This window comes from Equus przewalskii, chromosome 1, assembly GCF_037783145.1.
Source record: "Equus przewalskii isolate Varuska chromosome 1, EquPr2, whole genome shotgun sequence".
In the NCBI taxonomy this organism is placed as follows: Eukaryota; Metazoa; Chordata; class Mammalia; order Perissodactyla; family Equidae; genus Equus; species Equus przewalskii.
The window spans coordinates 28067056-28079274 of NC_091831.1; the positions used below are offsets into that span (position 1 = coordinate 28067056).

A 12219-nucleotide genomic window follows, 5' to 3' on the forward strand; every position below is an offset into this window, starting at 1 on the left:
TATATGTGGGTCACCACCACAGCATGGCTGACAAGTAGTCTGTGCCCCAGATCCGAACCTGTGAACTGGGCCACTGAAGCGGAGTGTGTGGAACTTACCCACTGTGCCATGCGGCTGGCCCCCTAGAACTGGTTTTATATAGAATTGAAAAATACATTGACGTTTGATCTGCAGTTGTATTACAAATATATAATTAAATTTGAAAGGAGTATTGTTATATTCAGTTACTTTGAAGTTTAATTTTTGGCCTTTTAACTGCTATCTTCTGCCTTGGGTCTCTTTCCAGAGGAATTTCTGAAGACAGTCAAGTGCAGTGTGATTTATGAGGCAGTGAAGGCCAAGTACTTTGCAGTGACAAGGACCTACTTACTTTGGGGAAATCAATGGAGCACATCAGTCTGCAGCACACTTCCTGCCTTTAATGGCCCTAAGCTCGATCAATACTTGAAATTTAACTTCACCATCAGTCTGTGGGCAGTGTGTGCTTTGCAGCCTTCCTTTCATCAGCCTCAAATATATGGCCAGACTTATTATAGATGGAGCTGGTTACAATTTTCCTGCTTGGTTTGGATCTGCTTCAAACCTTGTCCACTGACATGTTTTAAGGATGTAAAATGTGTTGTGCTGTAGGCCAAGTAATGATTTAAACCTTGAAATTACCTGGTTGGGGAGGGGGTGTTGGACAGGTGCACAAGATCTACAGCATGGTTTTTTATCATTTCTTCTTCCTAAAAAATTTCCCACTGAGAGGTATTTCATAGACTCTCTAGCATCTTGGAGAGCATTTCTAGTACTGACAGTGGCTTTCTTTTCACAGATTCTCTAACCATGGCACAAGTAGAGAAAAGAGGGGGTTTGCTCCGGAAATCTTCAGCCTCCAAAAAACCACTGAAGGAAAAAGTGGTGCTGATGTATGATGAGATCTTCATGGTAAGGCCTGAAGCCCTAACATTTTGCACAACTTGACTCCTTAGTTTCTTGTTCCAAAATGAGAAATAACCTCACCTCTGCCTGCTACCTTCCAGTTCTTCAGAGGGAGAAAGAGACAGAGCAGGGTGTGAGAGTGAGCTCTCAGGGTAGAAATTATGATCGTGTATTAATTAATATAGATTGTTACTACATTGTTCTTATAGATTGTTGCCGTGAGCTGGGTAGAACAGTTGAAAAGAGGGAGGGCGGCTGGGGAAGCTTCTTTTCTGAACATCTTTAAGAAAGACTTGGGGGCCAGCCCAGTGGTGCAGCGGTTAAGTGCGCACGTTCCAGTTTGGTGGCCTGGGGTTCACCGGTTCACATCCTGGGTGCGGACATGGCACTGCTTGGCAAGCTGTGCTGTGGTAGGCATCCCACATATAAAAGTAGAGGAAGATGGGCGCGGATGTTAGCTCAGGGCTAATCTTCCTCAAAAAAGAAAAAAAAAAGACTAGTCTTCCTTATGATATGACATATGGACCCTTCAATCCTAGATATCCCTTGAAGTCCCTTTTGGCCCTAGAATACAATGATTCAGATATTTTTAAAAGATGCTCTATTATATTCTATTTCAAGTTGTTAGTGGACAGAACAATTACTTAGACTATCTCATTCTCCACCTATATGAGGTAACTGAGGAATTATTAGCAATTGAATCGGGGATTTCTTTGGGTCTTCATAACTATTGATTGACCATGGTCCAAGCCTGTGTTGTAAAATATACCCTATCAGGGAAGATTAGAGTAATTAGATACCCTGCAGGGGTACTTGCCTTCTGAAATTGTGGTCATAAGTAGTACATGTAAAACGGAGTAATACTCAGAGAAAGAGTTGCCGTATAATGAGTTTCTACTATGTGCCTGGCATTATTCTAAATGCATCACTAAATACATTAGCTCTAACTCTGACAAGAATGCCCTACAAGGGCCGTGTTTTCACGTGTTTCACGTAAAAGAGCATGTTATAGATGAGAAAATTGGGGATCACAGCTAGAAGGTGATGGAGCCATGATTTGAACCCTAGTGTCTTGACTCTATAGAGCCCTTACTCGTTCAATTTTGCCATATGGCCCAGGATAAATAATTTGATCAAGTAAACTATCTAACTCTTGGCAAGCTTTAGAGACAGAGTTTGCCATGCAAAAAATTAATACAGAATTGCCCAGGTCAGAACAGGTGGTTATACAGAGAAAATGAGTAGGTACTAGGATACTATTAGGGCTCTTTCTATGTTAACTAAGCTTGGTATATATATGAATCCTGCTTGAGTAAGCTTTGAAGATGGCAAGTGTCAGCTCTTTGAGTTCCAAATGACATTACAGAAGTGTAAGGATCAAAGTATGACCCTTCCTGGGGAGCAGGACTTGAGAGAAAGGGAAAGAAAGAATTCATTAAACGAGGACCTTATGAAAAGGCCGAAAATGTTGCTTCTCTATGTCATTCTTAATTAAAAATCCAGAAGAGATTCCTGGTATAATATTTTCTCATTAGATCAGGAATTCTTAGCTAATGAAGACAGTAGTTCTTGGTAATAATTTTAAAAGGTCAACTTAAGGTAAGGTGATAGCAAACATTTGACCTACTGATTTTATGTCCTTAGCTTTCCTGTAAAGTAGAGGTTCTCTTTTTCTTGTTTCACTCATTAACCAGAAGCCTCTGACTTCATAGAATTTCTGTTTAAAAATTATTGCTAAGAAATTTTGGATTTTAGCACTATAATTTTGCTAACCTCTGGGACCAATTTGAATTCAGCAAAGAACATATTAAAAGCTCTGTACAGAGGACTAAATGCATATGGGAAGGCAAGTAGAAGCAGTCAACACAGGATGTTGTAAAAACACGGCAGTATTCCTTAGATGATCTGGGTTCTGGCTCCTGCACTTGTGTAAGTCACTTAACTTTGTGGACCCTCTTTCCTAAAAGGAGGATAATATAATATCTACCATACCTGGCTCACTGGTCCGTTGTATTTCACGCATGTGAATGGGCTTTGAAAACCGAGCACCATGCAAATGCAATGGGGATGTATAATATTATTATAGACTAACTTATTCAGGTGGTTAGGTTCACTTCTTGCTAGAAGAGAAAGATTTGAGGGAGATTCTTTGAGTCACGATTTAACTTTTGATGCAAGGGAATATATATCCCTGCATATTGTCTTCCATTTGGGGAAAAACCCAAAAAAACTGTTGTTCCCCGTAGAGCAGTTTAGAATGAACAAGCATTTTCAAAGTTAATTTTAAAAGATAAGGTTGATTATGTGTAGTGATCTTTTCTTGCTTTTTTTTTTTGACGAAGATTAGCCCTAAGCTAACATCTGCTGCCAATCCTCCTCTTTTTGCTGAGGAAGACTGGCCCTGAGGTAACATCTGTGCCCGTCTTCCTCTACTTTATATGTGGGACACCTACCACAGCATGGCTTGCCGAGTGGTGCCATGTCCACACCCAGGATCTGAACCAGTGAACCCCAGGCCGCCGAAGCGGAATGTGTGCGCTTAACTGCTGCGCCGTAGGGCCCGCCCCATCTTTTTTTTTTTTAAAGATTGGCAGCTGACCTAACAACTGTTGCCAATCTTTTTTTTTTTTCTGCTTTTTCTCCCCAAATCCCCCCACTACATAGTTGTATATTCTTTTAGTTGTGGGTCCTTGTAGTTGTGGCATGTGGGACGCCACCTCAGTGTGGCCTGATGAGTGGTGCCATGTCTGCGCCCAAGATCTGAACCAGGGAAACGCTGGGCTGCCAAAGCGGAGCGTGTGAACTTAACCGCTTGGCCATGGGGCTGGCCCATGTAGTGATCTTTTCAAACGTGTTCTTAATGCGTTGGTGTTAGTTGAACTTGCTTATCTTCTGTTTGCAGACAGAGGACCCCAGTAAGTGCAGTCCTCGATTTTGGGAGGAGCTCTTCCTCATGAAGGTAAGACTTGGTGGCATCTATGGATTTCCCTGGTCACTGAGACTGCCTTTTCACATGTTCTAGGTGCTACACTAAAAACGCACTCAGGCCCTTATTGTTTCCTTGGTAGGTGAATTTAGAGTACCTAGAAGGCAAGCTGGAGTCTCTTGATGGTGAGGAGTTAATGAAGATCAAGGACAATATCAACTGCTTATTTCAGCACTGCATCCAGGCTCTGGGAGAGGAGCATCCAATTCGAGTTGTCAATGCATTGCAGGTACAAGGCTGGGAGACGGGGGAAGTCTTGCTTAATAGGAGAAAGGAGTTGTAACATATCTGTTGGCACCTGAGGAACCTAGAATTGCCCTTAGGTATGAGGTTTTTTTTTTTCTTTATTTCTTTTTCTTTTTTTCTTTTTTTAATTTTTTAATTTTTTTCCTTTTTCTCCCCAAAGCCCCCCAGTGCATAGTTGTATATTCTTAGTTGTGGGTCCTTCTAGTTGTGGCATGTGGGACGCTGCCTCAGCGTGGTTTGATGAGCAGTGCCATGTCCGTGCCCAGGATTCGAACCAACGAAACACTGGGCTGCCTGCAGCGGAGTGCACAAACTTAACCACTCGGCCACGGGGCCAGCCCCTCTTTATTTCTTTAAGTAATCAAACATCTATGCCATGTTTATTTAACCATCTTCCTGGTTAAATAAATCAATGCTTATAATAGTAATCTTGTTGATTTGTATAATTTGGTCTAACGCCAAGGCAGATTGTTTGACAGAATTCTTAGTGCTTGAGAAAAGGAAGAATTAGAGAGAAAACTGAGGCTAGGATGCTTAATCTACAGCCAAATCCAGGAGAGATTCTTAGTGCAGTGTTTTCTCACTAGATGAAGAGTTCTCTTTTTTTTCCTCCCCAAAGCCCTAGTACACAGCTGTATATTCTAGTCATAAGTCCCAGTTCTTCTATGTGAGCTGTTGCCACAGCATGCCTACTGACAGACGAGTGGTGTGGCTCTGTGCTCGGGAACTGGACCCAGGCTGCTGAGGTGGAGCATGCCAAACTTTAACCACTAGGCCCTCAGGTCTGGCCCAGATCAGGAGTTGTTTTTTTTTTTTTCTAAAGCAAGATTATCCCTGAGCTAACATCCACCGCCAATCCTCCTCTTTTTGCTGAGGAAGATTGTCCCTGAGCTGACATCTGTGCCCACCAGATCAGGAGTTCTTAATCTGAGGTTTCAGAAGGTCCTTAACTCCCTGAAATTTTATGTAGTATTTTATGTGCCTATGTATATTTTTTCTGGTGAGAGGGCTTTCATCAGATTCTTAAAAGGATCTGTAACTCTAAAAACATTAAGAATCATTGTTCTTAATGCTAAGCATGATCATGAGGAAGATTCATTGAACAATTATTTCTTGAATGATTGTTACGTGCAAGCATTGGGCTGGTGGGGATATGTTATAGGCCTCTTGAGGGCAAAGACTTTCATAGTTTTATTCAATTTTTGTGTTCCTAGTGTGTAGAACAGTGCTTGGCAAATAGCACTCTAGAAGTAAATTCTTTTTTTTTCCTGAGGAAGATTCACACTGAGCTACTATTCATGCCAGTCTTCCTCAATTTTTTGCCTGTGGGCCACCAGCACAGCATGGCCCCTAATAGAGCAGTGTAGGTCCATACTGGGATCTGAACCCAGGCTGCCAAAACGGAGCACGCTGAACTTAACCACCAGGCCTCTGGGGCTGGCCCTAGAAGTAAATTTTTATTGACTAAATGCTGGGCAGAGTTTCTTAAGTTTATAGTGTGGTAGCTCCAATGTAGCCTGGATTGGGCTGAGTACCTAGGGCAGTGACTGACAAACTTAGAATATGAAGAATTCATAACAGCATGAAGGATTTTATTGGAACTTTTGGTAGATTAGGTTTAAGTTTCTAACTTACTAATTGGGTAAATCACTTTGTGAGCCCTAGTTTTCTCATCTGTAGAATGTAGAAATTACATCTTAAGCTCATGCCCCAGAAAAAAGGACCACATTTATCCTGTAGCTTTGTTAACTCTTGGCACAGTAAATTTCTGTGTTTTGTATATCATACCTGAGGAGTTCATTGAAAGTTAAAATGAAAATTGGAAATTGTGTTTCCTGTAATTGCAGTGGCTCACTGTGGGGCATGAATTGTAATCTGTTTTTAGTTCAGCAGAAATAAATTGACATTAACCTACTTGATGACCCACAAAAATATAGTACTGTTGTTGTTAATAGCTGATAGTTATTGAGCTTTAACAAAGTTCCAGGCACTATTCCTGGAGCTTTAACAAAGTTCCAGGGACTATTCGAAGTGATTTATAGTCTTAATTCACATAGTCCTCACAATGTCTGTGACACAATGTCTCTGAGAAGGGTGCTATTATTATCATTCCTATTTTATAGATGAGAAAACTGAGGCACTGAGAAATTACCTAATTTGTCCAGGCTTACATAGCTAGTAAGCAGTGGATGGGGATTGTAATGAATTTAGGATTGTTTTATCATATAGGGACTTAAATAACTTTTGTAGTTATTAAAAAATAATTACTAAAAATTATAAACTATAGGGGCTGGCCCGGTGGTGCAGCAGTTAAGTGCACACATTCCACTTCGGTGGCCTGGGGTTTGCCGGTTTGGATCCCGGGTGTGGACATGGCACCGCTTGGCAAACCATGCTGTGGTAGGTGTCCCACATATAAAGTAGAGGAAGATGGGCATGGATGTTAGCTCAGGGCCAGTCTTCCTCAGCAAAAAAGAGGAGGATTGGCAGCAGATGTTAGCTCAGGGCTAATCTTCCTCAAATAACCAAAACAAAACAAAATAAGAAACTATTATGTTAATACTAAAACTAATTTTAAAGATTTTATTTTTCCTTTTTCTCCCCAAAGCCCCCAGGTACACAGTTGTGTATTTTCAGTTGTGGGTCCTTCTAGTTGTGGCATGTGGGACGCCACCTCAGCATGGCTTGATGAGTGGTGCCATGTCCATGCCCAGGATTCCAACTGGCGAAACCCTGGGCCACTGAAGCAGAGCGTGCAAACTTAACCACTCGGCCACAGGGCTGGCCCCTAAAACTAATTTTAAATAAAGGAAAGTTCCACTGCTCCCCTGACTGAAACTCAAGAACTATTTTTTGTTTATTTTTTAATTTTTTTTAAGGAAGATTAACCCTGAGCTAACGTCTGTCACCAGTCTTCCTCTTTTTGCTGAGGAAGACTGGCCTGAGCTAACATCTGTGCCCATCTTCCTCTACTTTATATGTGGGACACCTGCCACAGCGTGGCTCGACAAGTGGTGCCTAGGTCTGTACCTGGGATTCAAACCGGCGAACCCTGGGCTGCCAAAGCTGGACGTGAGAACTTAACTGCTGTGCCACTGGGCTGGCCCCATTTTCTATTTTTGAATATCACATTCCAGTCTTTGTCTGCAGTGCAGTTTTTAAAAAGAGAATGGCCAAAAAGCAACAAAAAAAGAGGATTGCAACAGTTTCAGTTGCTTTTCCTCTTTTAATTTCTGGATTTTGCACATATTAAGACTCAGACTGTGTTTTGGAGCTCAGAGTAATAGAGCAACTGAATGTCAGCTGTATATGGAGCTGGTTTGAGGTTGCAGTGTGAGGTTACACATCCAGTACCTTTTGTATTTTGAGTGTCTCTCTAGAAAGAATTCTTTCTCTCATCTCTGCAGACCTTGTGTGCACTCATTCGAGGAGTCCATCAAAAGAATAAGTCTACCTCTGGGTTTGACATTATCAACATGCTGATGGGCTTTGACAAGGCGGAGCTGTGCATGAAGGTGAGGCATAAGCTGCTGATGTGCCTATGGAAGGCTGCTTCTGACAGCTGTTCATGGATACCATCTGCGTGTAGTTAGATGTACTAGAAGATTTGGCCTCAGATGGATGTACTCAGATAGATGTAGATGATTGAATTTGCCCTTGAATTTGAATAGGTTTATTTTACAGATTTGGTTTGTCTGAATAAAGGAAAAGTTCAAATTCAAATTTGAGTTGAGGCATCCTTTCCCTGCAGGATAAAGACTGAGCAGTTTATTTTATGATTAATATCATATTGTCATACATTTTTTTTTTAATATTTTATTTTATTTTTCCTTTTTCTCCCCCAAAGCCCCTGGTACATAGTTGTATATTTTTAGTCGTAGGTCCTTCTAGTTGTGGCATGTGGGATGCCGCCTCAGCATGACTTGATGAGCAGTGCCATGTCTGTGCCCAGGATCCAAACCAGTGAAACCCTGGGCTGCGGAAGCGGAGCACGTGAACTTAACCACTCAGCCAAGTGGCCTGCCCCTGTCATGCATTCTTAAAAACATTTATGAATTTACATATGACAAATTAATATACAAGGGTAACTTTAGTTGTAAACTTTAAGCTTTCTTGTTTAACACAATGACTTTATCAGAATTATTTCTACTGTTTGACACTTTTAAAATAACAGCTTTATTCATATGTAATTCACATACCCTTTTAAAATGTCTAATTCTCTCATTTTTAGTATCTTCATCAGTGTTGTACAACCATCACTACTGTTAATTTCAGAACATTTTCATCACAACGTGGCTGCCAAGGAGCAGTGTAGGTCTGTGCCTGGAAACCCAACCTGGGCTACCAAAGCGGAGCATGCCAAAGTTAGCTACTAGGCCATGGGGCTGGCCCCCATTCATTCTTTTGACAGACGTTTGTTAGTGTCCTGTGTGCCAGGCACTGGAGATACAGAGGCAGATAAGACATGGCAACTATCCTCAGAAAATTGATAGATTAGTTCTCATTTGTCTCCCCCCTTCCATGCTTACCATCTTTAAATCTGTCATCTACACTGACACCAGAGTGATGTGTCTTACATTCAGATCTTTTCTGCTTAAAACCCTTTATTAGTTTCCTATCACTAACAGGATAAAGACCAAACTCCCTAGTTAGCCTTATAAAACTTTCATGATTACGCTCCCTATTTATTTCTCCAGTCTCATCTCTCACCACTGTGCCTCAGTCTTTATAATTCCATAATAACAAACTACTTATATTCTAACTCCATGGCTAGGGGTGTTTCATTCCTCATGTGTCTTTGATCATGCTAATGCCTGTCTAGAATTCTTTTCTTCCTCAAGTGTTAATTAATTCCTACTAATTTTTCAAAATATAACCCACTCCTGGGGAGTCCTGCAATAGGTGACTTCTGAGCTAATTCCCTTACTCCATGTATATTTCTGTCATAGTAACCATTAAATTAAAATTTATTTATTTTTCTCTCCCATTAGACTAAAAACACTTTGAGAGCAAGGGTCATTATCTTATTTTTCTCTTGTATTTTTTTTTTAAAGATTGGCACCTGAGCTAACAACTGTTGCCAACTTTTTTTTTCCTCCCCCAAATCCCCAGTGGATAGTTGCATATTTTTTTAGTTGTGGGTCCTTCTAGTTGTGGCATGTGGGACGCCGCCTCAGCATGGCCTGATGAGCGGTGCCATGTCCGCGCCTGGGATTCAAACTGACAAAACCCCGGGCTGCTGAAGCGGAGCGTGCGAGCTTAACCACTGGGCCACGGGGCCGGCCCCTCGCTTGTATTTTTTAAAGCACAATATTTAGCGTACAGTAGACCGTCACTACGTATTTGTTGACTTGAACTCACATAGCTTATTTTGAACCTTCGCTTGACATTCCAGCATCCTAAATCCTTATTTTCCATCCATTCTCCTTCATTCAATGTAAAATATTTCTTTTCTTATTCCTTTTATCGTAGTATCTAAGAGTTTCATCTTTTCTTTTAAAAAGATTTAATTTTTTAAAAAAACTTTTCCTTCTTCTTCCCAAAGTCCCCTAGTACACAGTTGTATGTTTTAGTTGTGGGTTCTTCTAGTTGTGGCATGTGGGACGCCACCTCTGCGTGGCCTGACAAGCAGTGCTAGATCCGCGCCCAGGATCCGAACCACCAAAACCCTGGGCCGCCAAAGCGGAGCTCGCAAACTTAACCACTCGGCCATGGGGCCAGCCCCAGGGTTTCATCTTTTGATTACATTGGGTCTGACAGCTGGTTATTAGTACAAGTGATAAACTCCAGTCACATTGACTAGTAGAATCCACCAGGATGGAAACAAGCTAGCTTTGCTGGATAGTGCATATGGCCAGTGATAGGCAGTAGTGATACTGTCTTTTTGTTGTTTGTTCAGTGTGCCTGCATCAAGTGATATGCTTTCTTTATCAAATAATGAAACTTACCTAGTTATGTAACCATTATTTTGTTGTTGTTGAGGAAGATTAACCCTGAGCTAACATCCACTGCCAGTCCTCCTCTTTTTGCTGGGGAAGACTGGCCCTGAGCTAACGTCTGTGCCCATCTTCCTCCACTTTATATGTGGGACGCCTACCATAGCATGGCTTGTCAAGCGGTGCCATGTCCACACCCGGGATCTGAACCGGCGAACCCCAGGCCACTGAAGTGGAACTTGCGAACTTAACTGCTGCGCCACTGTGCTGGGCCCTGTAACCATTGTTATTAGCCTTTAACTTAACCATATTTAACTATTTTAAATTAAATTAAATTAAATTTTATTTAATTAATTGGTTTATTATTGTTTTTAATTTATACATTTATTATTTACTTTAACCATTATTATTAACCTTTTACAAAAAGATTTACATGAGGATGACAGGCTGCAAACATTCATTTGTTAGAATAATGAAGTCTTTATTGTTCTGTGCAGTTGTTTTAAAGCAGTTTTTCCAAAAGAGCTGTACTCAGAAGTCTTCCTTTTCCTTGTTTAATCTTACAAGGTGTATGCTTCATTGTGTGTTGTTCACATAACCCTGCATAACAACCAAGAGTTGGAGAAAGACACAATGGAGATGTTATTTGATATGGTTTAATACTTAATGGTTCTCTTTCCTAGAACTTGATGGAGAGTTTGGATTCATTGCTTTGTGCAGAAGGATCTGAAAGTCTGAAGAGTTTATGTCTGAAACTTCTCCTTTGCTTAGTGACTGTAAGCGTCCCATCTATATGTGTCTTTGTTAAGGGTGTTACTCAACAGCAGGGGCAGGCTTATTTGAATACTTGAGCCCAAAGTTAGAAAGGAAAAGAGAAGAAAAATTCTCTTCTGGAGCATTACATCACTCTGTTGTGTTTGAATGTGTAGAAGGAAGTTAGTTGCATGGGCTTTTGCTTCCTGGAAGTTGCTTTTTTAACCTGCAGGATATGTGATATTTATCACCTGAGAGGTACCATACCTGGAAAACTACACGCTTCTGGATTGTCAGATTCATCCTTCTCATCAGGTCTCATTTGGAAACAGCTTTTGTGGTTCTGAATATTTTTATTTGTTCTAACTTTGATTTTATAGCTTGAAGCTGGCTTGTACTTCTAGTGGGAGGAGGGTGGGGTATTGTTTGTTTACTTCAAGTTCCCTTTCCCTACTACCACTTGAAGACTTATGGATCATAAGCTTCTTTCTGTGCCTTTGAGGAATGAAAGCCAAGAAGCTGTTAAGCAAATGAGGATATGAGAGAAACAATGAGAAGTTCAAAGATTTAGGAAGTTTTTTTTTGGGGGGAAGATTAGCCCTGAGCTAACATCTGCTGCCAATCCTCCTCTTTTTGCTGAGGAAGACTGGCCCTGAGCTAACATCCATGCCCATCTTCCTCTACTTTATATGTGAGACGCCTGCCACAGCATGGCTTGTCAAGCGGTCCGTGGCCATACCAGGGATCCGAACCAGTGAACCCCGGGCCGCAAGTGGAACGTGTGCACTTAACTGCTGCACTGCCAGGCCAGCCCCTAGGAAGTTTTAATTTGCTAATTTCCTACCCTTCTGGTGTCTGTCTTTTTAGGCTTTGGTGACTTTGTGGGTGCTTATGAAAGGTCTACTAGGTATCTAGTAGAAAGTTTTAACATTTCTGTTTCTCTTAGATGCCAGGGGAGGAGATAGACATGAGATATGAGAGTGCCTCATTATAGACTTTAAAAAGCCTTTTATTGCATTCAGGTGACAGATAACATCAGCCAGAACACTATCCTGGAGTATGTAATGATCAACAGCATATTTGAAGCAATTTTACAGGTAGGTCGATTCCCTTGTCATCTCTTTCTCTTTTGGGTAAGCCACTTCCTCGGATCGTCTCTGTCTGCATTCCTGGGAACTAGGAGTTAGTATGCTCACGTGTCTTCTGGTTCTTGTTACAGATTCTCTCCCACCCTCCAAGTCGTAGGGAGCATGGGTATGATGCTGTAGTCCTCTTGGCTTTGCTGGTGAACTACAGAAAATATGAGGTAAATGGGGCCCTTAATGGACAGTTATCTTTCTATCATATTCCTAAATATGACCACTCCTAGGGGAC

At 41.3% G+C, this 12219-nt stretch overlaps 1 protein-coding gene across 19 annotated transcripts in view; it reads left to right on the top strand.

Moving 5' to 3' along the window:
* ARMH3 (armadillo like helical domain containing 3) overlaps positions 1–12219 on the top strand; it is a 173211-nt gene that overhangs the window by 13657 nt on the left and 147335 nt on the right. For all 19 annotated transcript variants that reach the window (XR_011522416.1, XR_011522399.1, XR_011522417.1 and 16 more), the window contains 7 exons: positions 818–930; positions 3827–3883; positions 3993–4139; positions 7564–7671; positions 10776–10868; positions 11868–11942; positions 12065–12151. Coding sequence is in view for 9 of the 19 variants with exons in the window: in XM_070558306.1 (XP_070414407.1) it covers positions 818–930; positions 3827–3883; positions 3993–4139; positions 7564–7671; positions 10776–10868; positions 11868–11942; positions 12065–12151 (680 nt within the window). In the remaining 10 variants the exon portion in view is untranslated. The remainder of the gene's footprint in view (positions 1–817; positions 931–3826; positions 3884–3992; positions 4140–7563; positions 7672–10775; positions 10869–11867; positions 11943–12064; positions 12152–12219) is intronic.